Genomic DNA, 14,821 nt, shown 5'->3' with positions numbered 1-14,821 from the left:
CCCCTCGCAGACCTGTGCCTTGTGGTGGGCAGGTTCTGGATGGGGGGGTCCTGAGAGCACCCTCGTGCAGCAGCGTTGTCCCCTCGCGTCACACACCCCGGGTGGGTTTGGTGGCGGCTGGTTTCTGTTCTGCGTGTTTCCCATCAGAGAAATGGCTGTGATGGGAAAACCTACCGGAGCGGGGGCAGAAGCTGCATCCCAAAGCCTGGAGCGGCGGGTGGAGGCAGTGGGGGGGCCGCGCGGAAGCATCCGGGGCTGCTCAACATCCCCGTTTGGCCTTTTTTGGAAACAGCCCGTTTGAGGCACTTTGTGTCCCTACGGGTGGTTTTGTGGGGATGTGTCATGAGCGCGCGAAGCAGCTGGAGCCGAGCGCGGGGGCACCGCGCTGGGACAGGTCGGATGCCGGAAAACTGGCGCCTGCCTCTGGAGCGAACCCCAGGCTGAGGCGGATTTTTCCGAGGGAGGGCAGTTTCTGAGCAGCCTTCGGGGGTCCTTTCGGAAAGGTCCATCCCGAACCAGGCGTGACCCCCGCTCCCTCCAGCCTTCCCAAGAGAGGGAGCACCAGGAAACCTGCCCCAGCGGGGTCTCTGTGGCCAACGCCGAGCGTGGGGGCGACGGGAGCCCAGGGCGGGGGTGCCCCGAGGTGCCCCAGCCTCACCCCCCGCCCGCAGGCGCTTCTCCCGCCTCCTGCTCCGGGGAGGCCGGTGCTGTGCCCGGGGACGCTGGGGGGAGCCGGGGGTGCTCCGCACGCTGGGCATTGCGTTCCCCAACCTGCTGCTCTTGGGGGATGCTTGGATATGCTTCACCACGCTGTAAATAATTACAATTATCCATTCTATTAAGTGATTTAGAGGATTATTTCTAGTCTCCCTGCCTTATAGGCAATTTGGAGTTTTTACTGTAGGCAAAACAACTGTAGCTGGTCTGTCATTCTTCGGAATTGTTTTATCTTTGTTGCTCTAAGCAGAGTCATGGGAATGTTTTTTTTCTAAATGAGCAGGTTATTAGAGGACATACTTATAAATAACTAGTCTTGGCTATTTTTAAGTATTTTCAACAGTCTATCATGATGGTATGGCATAACCTGCAGAAAAACCGAGTCAAATTCTGCTGCCAAAGCGTTCATAACTCACTTCTGTTTCTTCAGAAGGGGGGGGCCAAGTCCGAGCTTTGCAGGAACCCGAGAGCCCGAGGAACCGCACTGCTCGCTGCCTTCTAAACCCGTTTTTCTGTTACGCTATTGCAAAAGATGTAATTCTATTTTATCGCATAGGGGAAACTAACAGTTGAGGAGTCGTGGGTCAGACTAGTGCTGCTGGGCCGGATGGGGGGGCTGGGGGGCGGCTGCAGGGGACGGGCTGCCAAAGGGCCCTGGGGAATTCCGGAGGGGTGCGGGCAGCCGGCTCTTAAAACAGAATCTCTACGAAACGGCCAGAAAAGCGTAACCCCACTCCTCCAGGAGAACTGAGCATTTCAGACAAGAGAAATTATATTTACTTCATAATTTATTAAATTTCAGATCACCATATGCAATAAATTATAGTCGATATAATAATAACATTGTCATCAAATATTACCATGAAATACTCGTCAAAAAGCTATTGTAATCTATACAAATAAGAACTGTAGTTACGATATTTAGATTTTTCGTGTTAATGGGAAGTGAGCAAAATATTAAGGAGCTTCACAGTAAATTCAGGGAAATATGTCATTATTATTGCTTCTGTGCAAACAATTTCTGCTGCACACACAGCTCGAGAAAGAAAAGGTACAGTTGCGTGGTGTGTCTCTAGAGCGACTGCGTTCCCTGCAGGCTGGATTTGCTGCACCCGTGCGGTGCACCGAGTGCGTTTTAACAAACGCAAAGAGATCCCTGCTCAGGAGCTGGTCGGTCCATAGAACCTCCCTCCCCGCCGGGGGCTCGGCGAGGGCCAGGGCTTTAAGTTGGCAAAGGCAAAGCACAGGTGAAGTCAGTAAACACCGAGCCCGTCAGAAGGTCTCGAGCCGTGCCCAGGCGCGGGGTCCCCCCATGGCTTGGTCCTACGGCCCCCAGGGAGCCCGGCTGCCCCCCCTCTGGGAGCCTCTGGCTGCCACGACGCCCATGCTGCCCATGCCGCCGTCGGTGCCGATGCCGATGCTGCCGTCGGTGCCGATGCTGCCGTCTGCACCGATGCTGCCGTCGTGGCAGTGGTTCAATGCGTGCGCAGAGGGGCCGCGGCGCCGCGGGGCTCTGTCAGGTCCCCCATGTCCCACCAGGGACTCGCGGGGCAGCGGAGCCGCGTGTGGTAGGAGGTCACAAAGAGTCCCGTCCCGAAATGCTCTCCTCCATTCCTGCTGCCTTCGCCACCTCAGTGCACTTTAATGGAGTATTTCCGAAATGTCAGGAACTGCAGCAGCTTGTCTTTTCGCCTCTGCTTTAGTGCCATTAGCGCTCTCGTTTTCTCCTCCAGGTCCTGGTCGGTGGCGAGGATTATCTTGGCTCTTTCCTCTGCCTTCTTGTCCCCGGAGTTTTTGAAGAGTTTCTGTAGGGACTCCTCGTTGATGCTTTCGAAGATGTTGGCCACGGCTTTCTTGCGCAGGGCTGTGTCGAAGCGGTAGCCGTGGACCGAGGGGCTCACTCGCAGGGACGTGGACATGGCTGGAGTTTTGTGGCTTCTCTTTGCTTTCATCTACGTGGGGTGCTGCCGGGTGCGCCCTCGGGTGCAGTCAGAGGGATGGGTGCTGCCGGCTGCGGGGCTGGTATTTAAAGGCAGTCTGGAGAAAAAGCCGGAGGGCTCAAGTTACAGTGATGAGATCACGCTGATGTCAACACTGCATACTCCGAGGCGAGTTTAACAGTTGAGTTGCCAACTTTCCTCTGCCGAGCAGCCAAGGCGAAAAGTTTTCTGTGTTTCCTCCATGGGGACGGTTTTTCTTTGCCCCTGTGCAGAAGTGGCTTCACACAACTTCAAGCGTCGCTGTGGGGCTTTGAGCAAGTACAGCTCAAACTCCGCTCCTGGCCTTTTGCTGCACATGGAAAAGCTCTGCATTCCGAATATAGGATATATAATACAATAAACAGTTAAAATTCCAGGTGAGAGTGATTGCAATACTAGCGAGAGGCGTTAGCTGCGAGCCCGTACTCGCAGACGAGCACTTTCTGCGGCTGGGTCAGACAGAAGCACTGCGACGCCGCAGAACCAGCTCCGGTCTGGGCATGGGATGCTTCCTGCTGCTCCCAGGTGACACAGGTCACGTTTAGCGCTCACAACGCTGTGTTTTCTGATTGGCAAGTGGTTGACCAAAGGCAGCTGATCCATAATGGCCTCTGAGGTGGCGTCCCCGGGTGTCACACCCCAGAGCTGCCCATGGCCATGCTCTCCGCGGGGCAGAGGTGACACCTCTCCGCGCACGCTGTGCTGCAGCAACGGCACCCGGCAGCTTGTTGCCCCGCTCCTGCCTCGAGCATCCTTTTGCTTTAATTTCCGTCTCACCGGCACGGTTCCTCTGCTCCGCAAGCATTTGTGCTCTCCACCCCACCCTTGGCCGATGCCAAGCCCTGGGGCTGGGAGGACTCGCTCTTAGTCACGCAGCTTGGGCTTGGTGTGGGGCAGCCCTGCCAGGAGCAGGCAGCTGGGCTCGGTGATCCCCGTGGGTCCCTTCCGACGGGAGATCGGGTGATTCTGTGCCTCCGTCTCACTGAGGACGCGGGCAGGCCGTGGCTACCTGCGCGGGGCAGCTCTGGCCACTGGAGCATCCCGCTGGGCTTAGAAATCTGGTGTGAGCGAGCACAGCTAAATCTGGCCCAGAACGGCGGTGGGTTCAAAAGTCACTCGCGTCCAGGGAGCCAGAGATAAGTGTATTTTGGTTAGTGGCTTAAAAGCGTCCGGATGCTGCAGAGGCGCTGTTTGGAAGATCGGCTGCGTGTTTACTGGTTGTGGTGGTGACCCCTGTTACTCACCCCTGGTGAAGAAGTCCTGGAGCAGCCTCTGTCCCCATGCCGGTTTGACCGACGGCCCCAGGGGGTTTCCCTTATTGACCGGAGAGCCGCGGAGGTGATCTCTGACCCCAGGGATGAGCAGATCCAAAGTAACATCGCCCAGTTTCTTGCCCTTCCACATTCCCTTGAAAACCCCTGTTCCTTGGGACAGAGTGGGGGGAGGTGTCTGTAACCCCCCTCCTGTGGCCAGCGGGAGCCGCGGGAGAGGCAGGAGCTCCTGAAGCCCACGTGCCAGGCGTTTGTGTCGGGAGAACAGGATTCATCCTGCGCTGCTGCTCCCCGGGCAATGCGCGGAGCGGGGCCGGCTGCTGCCTGGCCCCCAGAACGACACGGGGAATCCCGGCCCCATCCAGGCTCTCCTGAGCTCCCAGCCCTCCGGGGCTTGCCAGCCTTTCACCTTCAGGAGAGGGGGTGGCAGCATGTCCGTGTTTGACCACCTGGGCCCTGGGGACTTGTCCCTCAGCGCTGGGCATCCCCTGGCGCAGCCGATGCCCTGCGCTCCCCACATCCCGCCCAGGACCGGCTTTCCCCGCGGCTGCCGGGAGTTGGCTCCGCGCTGTTTTTACCAGCACAAGCCCTCCCTGCACGTGCCTGCCAGTTTTTCCGGCAGTTCCGCATCGCTGTCATTGTGCGGGTTACTTTTTACAAGCTTGTCTGAATTTCTTTTGTATGTGCTAGCTGTTTCGTGCTGTAGCGTATAAACAACTACTTTGCAAAACCCCGTGATTCCCCTTCTGCCAGAAAGACTTAAAAGCCTCTCAATTTGCTGAAGCCTTGCCGAATTTGTGAGAATTACGCATCGGCCGCTGTTTGCTCAACATTTGCAGGGCTGGTAAATCCCCCCTGAAAACAGGATCTGTTTGAGGTGGCTGGCTCCTGGGTCTGCGCCCGTGAGAGAGCCTCGTGTTTTATAGACTCCCGTTAACGTGAAATACGAGGGGGGAGCAGCTGGGACATGGAACCCTCCGGGTCCCCTCCTGCTCCCATGGAAAGTGCTGCCTGGAGCGCTGCGGGGGGGGGGAACCTGCCTGTAAAAAATGCCTGAGCGGCATGTTAAGTGTACTTTGCTTCACTGGACAGATAATGAAGTTTCAGGGTACGTAGGGCAAAAAATAGTGCCAGAAGATCAGTGCGATCTTGTGGCGGTAGAAGACGAGCCCTTCTTTTGCAAGGCACGGTCTCCCTTCGTCGAAAACAAGAGCTGAGGCGCATTAACGTTTTCACCGCTCTTACCGCGCGTGGAGCCGTTCTGCAGGTATTTGCAGAGACGGGGCTGAGAGAATAAATTAGCAATATTTGTGGAAGATACAAGCTCAGAAAAGTATCTGCCATGGAAACCGAGAAGGAAGCTGATGCTTTCGGAGTAAGACATCAGAAAGCTGCCAAGACCGAGCCCGCGTTTGCTTGTGGGCTCATCTCGCACCGAGCGCTAACAAATGTCTTTGCCCCTTCGAGCTTCTCTGCCCACTTTGTATAAATTTAGCTGCGTTCAATTCTGACTGAGAGATGAAACATGCCTCGTCTGTTTTTTTCCCGTAATTTTTGTTTATATCGGTCTTTTAATAGTGCTTTCCCAGTAATGCCTCGGAGGAATTATTCATGTGTTGGATTGGAGCGAAACTTCAGACAAGATGCGATTTCCGTCGTCGCTCTCCTGCTATTATTGTATAATTGCTTCGTGAAACGCAAGCGCTCCGCTTCACGCATTAACGGGAGGATTAATTCCTACCCCCACCATCCCTGCGGAGCGGCTCAGCCACATCCCTAATTGCGCTCCGCTTCTGGGGATGTGGTGGCTTTGGAGCGCTCCAGCCACGGGGGGTCTTCTGCCGGGGGGGGGACAGGCAGGATTGTGCTGCGCTTTGGGTGCAGGTTTTGAAGGTTTTTTGGAGGCTAAACGGAGCCTGCGGGTCTGGCGACCCGAGCGAGCGTTCGCGGGAGGGCAAGGCTCGGGGAGGATGCAATGCAGTGGCTGGGTCTGCGCCCCGCTGGCAACGCCAAACCTGTTTGAATAGACCCAGAGGCATCGCCGGCTCAGAGCGGGGAAGTGCCGGAGGATCCTGGTGCAGGGATGATGGCGAGGGGCAGGAAAAGCCGGGGGCTTGCCCAGCTGAGCCTGTCCCGGCTGGGAAAGCCCCCGAAAGCCCCGGGAATGAGAGGGGCCCAGGAGGCCAGGGGTGGCTGGAGCAGCCGCTGCCTTTCCCGCAAACTCGCGTGGAGAACTTAGTCTGCATTTATGTAACTGTCCAAAACCTCTCCAAAGAAGGTAATCTGGGATGCCTTTGCGTTTTGCTAGGGCATGTTTTGCATAGCTTTCCTTTCACTAGCCTGCCAAAGCCTGCACGGCTTGTGCTCCCGCGCTGGTGCCGAGCGCTGCATCGGCACCTGGGAGAGCATCGGTGCCGCGGAGACCTGCAGCCGTGTGCGAAACGGTCGGGAACTGAGCCTCCCGAAGGGCGTTAGAAGGCTTTGGGACAGCAGAGGAAAGCGAAAATATTGCCTTAAATATATATATATATGTGCTTTGTCTTTAACATACATAAAAGCTAAGAATCTGAAATGCCCGGGAGCCTGAGACCATCTCTGCTCTTCCCTCGCCACGTGTGTTCCACCTCTGCCTCACTGGCAGCCTTCGCTTCTCCCGCTGCCTGTGGAGGCTGGAGAATCCCTGCCCTTCTCAGCAGCCATAAACGCTGCTCCGCGTTTGCTCTCTGCTGGGAAACGTCTCTGGGACGGAGAGCTCTGCAGCAGACACAGCTGCGGGATGGCTGTAAGGTCAAAGAGGAACCGGTTCATCGTGTTCTTTGTGGAATCCGAATTCCTGGGAATTTGTCAGACATGCAGGTCGTGCGAATGGCAAGGTCGGCCCCGGCGTTCCCTGCCTACGGCTGTTCCAGCTGCGGCTCATGGGCCTCTGTCTGTCCCGCGCGGGCTCCACCGGGTGTTTCTGTTTGTTTGGCTGTTGGTTGGGCTTTTGCTGTGGCGGTGGTTTCTCCAGCGGAGCGTCTGGGAACACAGATCTCACCCCGCATCTCAAGGCCGGACGCTCTGTGCCCTTCGCCTACACGGCCCGAGAGCGTGACCTGGCTGCGCACAGTCGCGGTGGCCTGTCCTGTACTCCCAGTGCAGATGGGCAGCACACTGGGATGCGTTTTAACGGCAGCTCTGCTGCAGCCCAGTTGCAAAGTATTTCTCGGTCAATGCTGCTGGCGCAGCTGCCTGCCTAAACAGCAGGGAAAAAGCTATTGGTTTTCAGACAACAGAAGACACAGTTAAGCTGGTTAAATTCCACTGGAAGAGTTTTTAATAGGGAAAAAAATTACACTGTGTCTATTTAATACTTTTCTTTATCCTACCTATGAAAACTAAACGAGATGCTGGCTTCTGGGCTGCAGAGACTGGCGTTGTTACATCAGGCGTAGCCTGCACCGCATTAATTCTGCACTCCAGCCTCCCGCAGCCAAGGGGAGCAAGAGTGGGTTCATTAACGCCCGTCCCTCGGCTGCAGCCGGCGGCTCCGTGGGTCTCTGTGGGGCTCCGTGGGGCTCCTTCGCCAGTCGCTGGCTCATCTCTTCTGCTGACACATGGGGAAACTGGCAGCAGCCGTCGATGGCTGAGCTGCTGCTGCAGCCGGCGTGGAGTTTACCGGTGTAAGGGCAGCACTCGCCTTTAACTGCTGACGAGTTAAAGAAAATAACAAATTTTCATGGTGTCGATGCAGTAGGGGTGCAAAGGGAGAACGTGTCCTTGCCCCTCTCTGACCATGCTGCAGCTTTCCAGCAGCGTGTCCCCGCGGGGCCGTCCCCGCTCGGTGACCCCAGGGGTGGTGGTTGGACCGGCTGGCGCGGGGCAGAGTGGCCGCGGAGCTCGGGGAAGGGCAGGGTGCTGGCGCGGGAGCTGCCCGGCTGGGCCAGCGCTGCCGCGGGAGCCCGGCATCGCTCCGCGCAGGGAGACCATATAAGAGTAAAGTTTGTGGTATTACTGATAATGAATGTCTCCTCGTTTCTCATAAATTCTGTGCTAAATGTACGATCACCGAGTTAATAATGCAGTGCGGGACGTAATGAATAGCCGGTTACAGTAAGTAAATCAGGCCTGCTGAGAAACAGAACAGAAACAGAAACTTCTGGCGCTTTTTAAAGCCAGCACCCTTTGGAAGAAGCCCTGCATGCAGCGAGGCTGAGCTGGGCACACATCGATTCCTGGCACGAGATGCTCGCTGTGACGGGGTCGGAGCAGCTGGGGACAGAAGCCACGGGTGGCTTCTCCCGGGGCTTGAGCCTTCCCAAAGCTGCCGTGCAAAGGGAAACCCTGGCTGTGGTGCTCCCCACTTGCCGTGGGACACGGTTAGGAGAGAGGCGGGTGGCAGATTGCCAGCCAGAGCACACAGCGCGGCTGAAAGCCCTGTGGAGAAAAAAAGCAAAGCCGTGGTTAGCGGGGACGCCGGCAGGAGCAGGCAAACGATGCGCTGGGAGCCGGCAGGCAGGGCAGACGGGAGCGGGTTTGCTGGGGTCCGGCCGGTCCCTGGAGGGGGCTGGGGTGTCCCCGTGGCCCGGCTGCTCCATCAGGTGGGTGCCATGTGCTGGCAGGACCAGTGTCCTGAAATGCCACCTCCCCATCGCATCTGCAGAGCAGCTCTCCGTGTCCTGCTGTTTCCACAGGGGCCGGGGAAAGTATTTTAATATCCTGACTTCAGCATCTTCCTCCCGGGTCAGCAAGACGGCACATGGCAATGAAAGTTTAGGCTTTTGAGCACGAACAAGGTTTTTCTTTTCTCTGCTGAATTTCCTGTTTGATCTTCCTGACGGTCCCGCGTAGCCCTGGCTGGAGCGGGGCGAAGGCAGAGCCGTCTCCAGTTGTCCGACGGCTCATTGTCTGCTGCGGCGGGGACGGGCCCACGGGAAATCCTGCCGCGGGGCTGGGACGCGGGGCTGGCGCGGGTCATTGTCGCAGCCCAGCCCACGGGCGACGCTACCAGACACACGTCCCGGCGCTCCGGTGTCCCCCTCGCCAGGGCCCTAATCTCTGCCCAGCCGCTTCCTCTGCCGCCAAAGGGGTGGCAGACAGGATACGGGCCTTTGTACTGCTGGGGGGGGGCCCTCGCTGCCCCCCATCGCTCCCGCCGCCGCAGCCCAGGGCTGTGCAAGGGGGTCAGCGCCACATCAGGAGCCAGATGTGCAGAATGGCATGGCCCGGCCCGCCACGGGGCTGGGAGTGGGGTCCTAAAGCAGCCGGGGGGTGCAGGATGGTGGCAATGCGCAGCAGCGAGGTGATGCGGGGGTCCGGGGGGGGTAAAGCTGCGGGTCGGCGGTACCCGGTAAAGGCTGCGATGGTACCGAGCAGCGTCTGGGCCCGGCAGTGGTTCACAAGGGCTGGGGACCGGTGGTCTGCTGGGCCCGTGCCCCAGGGAAAGCCGGGTGACTTGTGCGCGACGCGAGCGTCCGGCACGGCTGGGAACCAACAGCCGGGATGCGGGAGGGTTAGTTAAACAGCAAGGCACCTTCACCCCGGGGCGCTCAGCCTGAAAACGGGCTTTGAGCTGCGACTGCTGCTTATTTGCCTGCTTTGAGAGAATTGCTGGGTAGAAATAAAGCTATTTCCCAGCTCTGGGTCCTGGGCTGCGACCGACCCCTCACACTTTTGGGGCCGTTTTCAGTTCTGATTTGCAAAATGCTGGTTTGTGATCCCCCCATAAGCAAATTAAAGAGCATTTCCCCGGGTGAGGGAAGAAACACCCAGTTTGTGCAGGGGCAGCTGAGCCGGGTCCTGGTTCAGAGGCACAGGCCGCGTCCTGCGCGGGCAGAAAACCTGCAAATTTAGTGTTCAGTTCCTTAATCTCGTGGCAAAGCAGAACGGGCGCGTGGCAGCGGGAGCTCCTGCCCCGGCTGCGTTTTGGGGCAGAGCAGCGCGGGTTTGGTGGCAGCGCGCAGTCGGGGCGTGGGGACACGAAGCCGATTAACGCCGGGAGGAGAGAACCGGTAATCAGCGCTGAGGGGAGCACCCAGCCTGCGCCTAGGGAGATTTATCAGGAAATCAACCGATAGGTAAATTGTGTGGGAGATTAGCTCAAAATCGTGGTGTTATCAGCCTTGTAGTTCATTCCTCCAGTAGCTAAAGAGCTCCTCGGAGAAAACAGATGGTGTTTGCCTCCCTCCCGTCACCCTCTCCTGTGGCCTGACAGCTTTTGCTTTGTAGCTGCTAGAAAAGCAATTTCTGCCACCCTCCTCCCGTCAGCGCTGCCGTCAGCGTCAGCGGGTGGCCCCGGTCCCCGCGGGTGCCTGCCCGTGCCCTGCCTGCGGAGCAGCGGCCGCATCGCGGGGGCTGGGGGTGGCGTACGGGGTTTTGGGGGGTGGGTTTGGGGTGCTGAGGGTCTGCTGCCGATCCCCCCGGGGGACAAAGGGGGCTGGCCACGTCCCTGCCACGGCGGGGGGACGGGAGCTGTGCTGCTTGGGGGCTGCAGGGGTTTGCTCGGGGGTTCACAGACTGGCGGGGGTGGGAAGGGACCTCTGGAGATCCCCTCGTCCCACCCCTGGCCAGAGCAGGGTCACCCACAGCAGGTGGCACAGGGACGCCTCCAGGCGGGGTTGGGATGTCTCCAGAGACGGAGACTCCCCCACCTCTCTGGGCAGCCTGTGCCAGGGCTCTGCCACCCTCACAGCACAGAAGTTCCTCCTCGTCTTGAGATGGAACTTCCCACCGTCACGTTTGTGCCCGTTACCCCTTGTCCTGTCCCCGGGCACCACTGAGAAGAGCCTGGCCCCGTCCTCCTGACACCCCCCTTGAAGTATTTATCAGCGTTGATAAGATCCCCCCTCAGTCGGCTTTTTTCCAGGCTGAAGAGCCCCAAATCCCTCAGCCTTTCTCCATCAGAGAGATGTTCCCGTCCCCTCGTCATTGCGGGGGTTCGAGACCCTCACAGCCGCCGGAGCGGGGCTCGGGCTGTTCCCAGGCCAGTTGTGGCTGTCCCTGGGGTTACAGCCGGTTACTGAGCGGTGACCGAACTCCTGCCAGCGGTTGTTTTCCCCAGCAAACCCCAGCGAACGTCAGGGCTGTAAAGCCTATCTGCGGGGCAGAGGCGAGGCTGGCGGTGTCGGGCACCGGGATGGCGTCACCCGCCCCAGCTGCCATCGGTGCCGGGAGGCTCCGGCCATCCCTGAGCTGTGGGGAGCGCGGTGGGCACGGACCCGCTGCCCATGGCCGCAGGGTGGGAGACCCCGGCCTTCCCCACCGACGGTCCCCGCTCTCAGGCGCGTGCAGCTCTCGCAGTGGCGCCTTCTAGATGTTTCCTGACAGTGGTGTCGCCTGATTGTTGTAATCTAAGTGACCGGTGCCTTGTTTACAAGGAAGCCTTGTCTTTGTTCTCGAGATCTGCCCTTGAATCCTTGTCAAGTGTCAGCGCCGGTTTACGGCTATCTCGGTCTGTCTGTGCCGGGTTATTTATGCCGGCAGTTCAAGCGAGAACAGTTTTAGAGCTGCAAATTTATTTCAGCTCGGTGTGGGAGGGGAGGAGGGGGGAGAGAGAGGATGCTGTGTGGATGTGTATAGGTACGGCAAAAAGCGCTTCGCAGCCCCTCTGAGAGAAACCTGGCTGATCAGCAAACTGCTAATTGGGAGGATGAGCTGTGGCTGCCCCCGCTCCGGCTCTGATCCGTCAGAGGTTCGGTGTCAAACTAGAAACCAGCCCGGTTTGCAGTTTGTGCCCTGGAGTTGTCGGCACCTGCCTGGCAGAAGTAAATCAGGTTGGTCTTTGTGCCTGTCTTCGGGAGAGAAATCCACCCCCGAGGCTCTGCCTGGGGCCCGGGAGCGACGCAGGAGCCGGCGCCGACCCCAGCCGCCCTCGGCTCGGGGAGATGTCCGGGGAGAGCCTGACCGCTTAGCTCCAAATCTCCAGGAGGTTACGCCTGTGTTTAATAGGTGCAATCGTACGTGCGCTGCAGAGACCTTACGGAGGTCCCGGAGCTGCAACACCTGGACACGGATCCCTGGTCACACGCCGTGTCCCAGAGGCGGACGGGAGAGCCCTGATGCCGCTTCCAGCCGCGTCCCCGCGCCCTCGCTCCTCTCTTACATCGGGAACACGGAAAGACAAATGGGCCAAAACAAGGATTTTTCAATCTTGCTGATGTCCTGCCTGGCCTGCGATCACAGCCGCGTGTGACACCACCTTCCGCAGCCCCCGCCACAGCTGCAGCGTGTAATTAACGGGCCAAAACACCAGCGTGGAGCTGTGTGCTTTCTCCATAGTACACGAAAGGGCCATTTAGGTGGAGAACGCCGGGTAAAACTGCTCTGGTGGGGGTTGGCCGCTGCTGGTGTGACTGCAGTTGAGTGCCTGGGTTGCTCCGAGCTGCTCGGTTTTGCTCTGCGGAAAAACTGAGCAAACCCCTGTGTTTTCGGGAGCAGCGCGGGTGAAGCTGGAAGGATGGTGCAGTGGGCAGGGAAAGGGAAATTGGAGGTTTCAGGGTTTGAGTGTTATCATTTGTGGGGGTGGTCGCTGCTCCTTAGGACACAAGTTGCTGTTGCTGTGCCAACCCGCCGCGCTTTCGCAGCATCGCGCCGGAGGGGCCGGGGGAGCGGGACGCTGCGGGGCCGGCGGGGATGCGCACGCTGCTCTGATGTGGGGCGCAAGTGAAATTAAATACGCTGTAAACAGTGCCGAGCGTGACGTCAAGTTAACGAGGCCAGTGAGCTCGTCTCCAGAACCCGCTCCGTGCGGAAAGCTGAGTCAGTTCCTGCCACAATGAGGTTCATGGAAGGAGCGTTTCCCAAGGCTGTTTAGGGAAATTTTACGGAGAGAGTAAACAATATCCATTAGCTATCCGACCCCAAACCCATGCCCCGCCGCAGGCCTCTCTCATGACGGCAGCAGCGGGGGGAGAGGATCCCGGGAGCAGCTCTTGCTGCGCCCAGAAACCTGCGGGGGACAGGATGGGGTCGGGGGGGCTGTCCCAGGGAAGGATGCTCGGGAGCAGAGCCGGGTCCCTGCCCTGTGTGTGCCACCACCCCTCGCCCCCGCCGCCAGCCACCCCAGGGGCTCCAGGGTCTCGTCCCCGCGAGCCATCGCGCCCAGCGCCGGCATCGCCTCCCGCACTCCGCAGCCACGGCCTCGGGGTTCTCCCAGGCGCTGCGTTCGGCCAGCACGTGGCTAAACACCACGTCTCCTGCTCAGCACATTAATTGGGCCGCAAAGGGCTGAGTAGCCGCGCTAACCGCTCCCGGCCTTTCGGGAATGGTGTCCTGACTCGCCCCATCCGGCTGCCGGCGGGCTCTGCCCTGCGTCTCCTCCGTGGAATAGTTTCCTCGGGCGCTTCTTCTTCTCCCCCCAAGGCCGCGGGGCTCCTCTCTGTTGAGGAAATGTCTTTGATGGGTAGAAATTAAACCAGGAAAATATTTTCCATTTGTGTCAGTATAAAAATGGCTCAAGCCAGGCGTGATTGATTGCCGAAATAAATCGGAGCAACCCCAGTGCTGTTTCGGAAAGCTTCCTACTGTTCTTGCGTACAGTAAACACAGAATATATTTAGCAGCAGAGCCCAGCGTGAGACGGCCTCTTACTGCAATAATAGCAGTGGCTTGTCTTTTTTTCCTTTTTTTGTTTTTTCTAAGGAATCGGTTTGACAGAGCTCTTGGGGAGCCGGGCAGGGATTGCCTCACGGGCTCGCCGTCCGCCTGCAGCGCCAGCGCCTTTGTTTGCCTGTATTTACCCGGGCTGGCAACCGCGGGCTGTGGTGACTAACGCCGCAAACAGGCGCTGGGGCGGACACAGCGCTCCCCCCGCGTGGCACTGGTGACATGCCGTTGGTGACATGCCACCGGTGACATGCCAGCGCGCAGCAGTGATTCAACCCCGGCTCCCGGCGTGAGTGGCCGTGCTGAGCATTGGAGGAATGGTTCCCCGCCATCCGCCCGCTGCCCCCGTCCGGCCCAGACTGTGCCCCGCGACCAGGGCTCGGGCACCTGGGAATGGCGCCTCCGCACCACGGCCCGGCGGGGACACCTGGCCAACGTGGCACAGCTTCCCAGGTGGGGAAAGGTTTGCAGAAATGGGGTCTGCCCTGACAGCGTCCCCCCTCGAATCCTAAACTGGGAACCCAGCGGAGCTGCAGTGAGAGGCGAGCTAAAGGAAGGGGACGTTGGTTTACTGCAAATCTCCGTGTCAGACACTCCAGCGAGCACCAACTGTCCCAAACACAGCGTCTTGGCATTCTACGTGCAAATAATGGCCATGATTTATTTATTGGAAAAACCCATATTTGATAATAATGCACTTTCTTCGTGGTATTTATTATTCAAATTACTTTAGCATATTGTCATAAACCAGGAACCTGCTGTGCTTGTCTCTGAGTAAATACAGAGACAGCCCCAGCCCCAGAGAGCTTGCCCTCAAAGCCCGTGGATGCTGTCACCCGGGCTGTGACAGCCCCGGAGCTGCCCCGGGACAGCCGGGACGGGGGAGCCGGTGTCCCTCGGAGCTCCTCCGGGGAGCCCCTCGCACCCCCTGCTCCCCCCCCACGGCGCTGCAGACAGAGGGGGGAATTAAAGCAGTCACTGCTGGTTTCTTGTCCCTGACCACGCGAGCCGTTCCTAGCCCACAGCCGGGAGGTATTCTCAGTGCTCCCCCAGTCTGTGCGCAGAGGAAGGTGCCCGGCAAACCCCTCTCATCCGGGCGCCTGTGTCCTAAAGCCGAGGCTGCAGACTCAGTCCTGTACCCTGTCCGCACTGTATTTCTGCCGTACATTCGTATGAAGCAGAGGGCGATTTCTGCCGAGTCCAGAAGCCCGTAAACCCCTGGCTGCCAGCCGAGGCGCGGGGGAGGGCTCGGTGCGGGCTGTGGGCGCGGGG

General features: G+C 58.9%; 1 protein-coding gene across 1 annotated transcript; it reads right to left on the bottom strand.

Annotated features, from left to right (window-relative positions):
• Positions 1 to 1,499: 1,499 nt before the first annotated feature.
• TCIM (transcriptional and immune response regulator) lies at positions 1,500 to 2,764 on the bottom strand. Its single transcript, XM_063358561.1, has one exon. The coding sequence runs from the start codon at positions 2,667 to 2,669 to the stop codon at positions 2,349 to 2,351; it is 321 nt and encodes a 106-aa protein (XP_063214631.1). The 5' UTR covers positions 2,670 to 2,764; the 3' UTR covers positions 1,500 to 2,348.
• Positions 2,765 to 14,821: the final 12,057 nt, after the last annotated feature.

The sequence above is a fragment of the Chroicocephalus ridibundus genome, chromosome 23, assembly GCF_963924245.1.
Source record: "Chroicocephalus ridibundus chromosome 23, bChrRid1.1, whole genome shotgun sequence".
Lineage (NCBI taxonomy): Eukaryota > Metazoa > Chordata > Aves > Charadriiformes > Laridae > Chroicocephalus > Chroicocephalus ridibundus.
This window is presented reverse-complemented; position numbering and strand designations above follow the sequence as displayed.

Coding starts and splice junctions, on each gene's coding strand:
- TCIM (XM_063358561.1), bottom strand. CDS start 2,669: ATGAAAGCAAAGAGAAGCCACAAAACTCCAGCCATGTCCACGTCCCTG.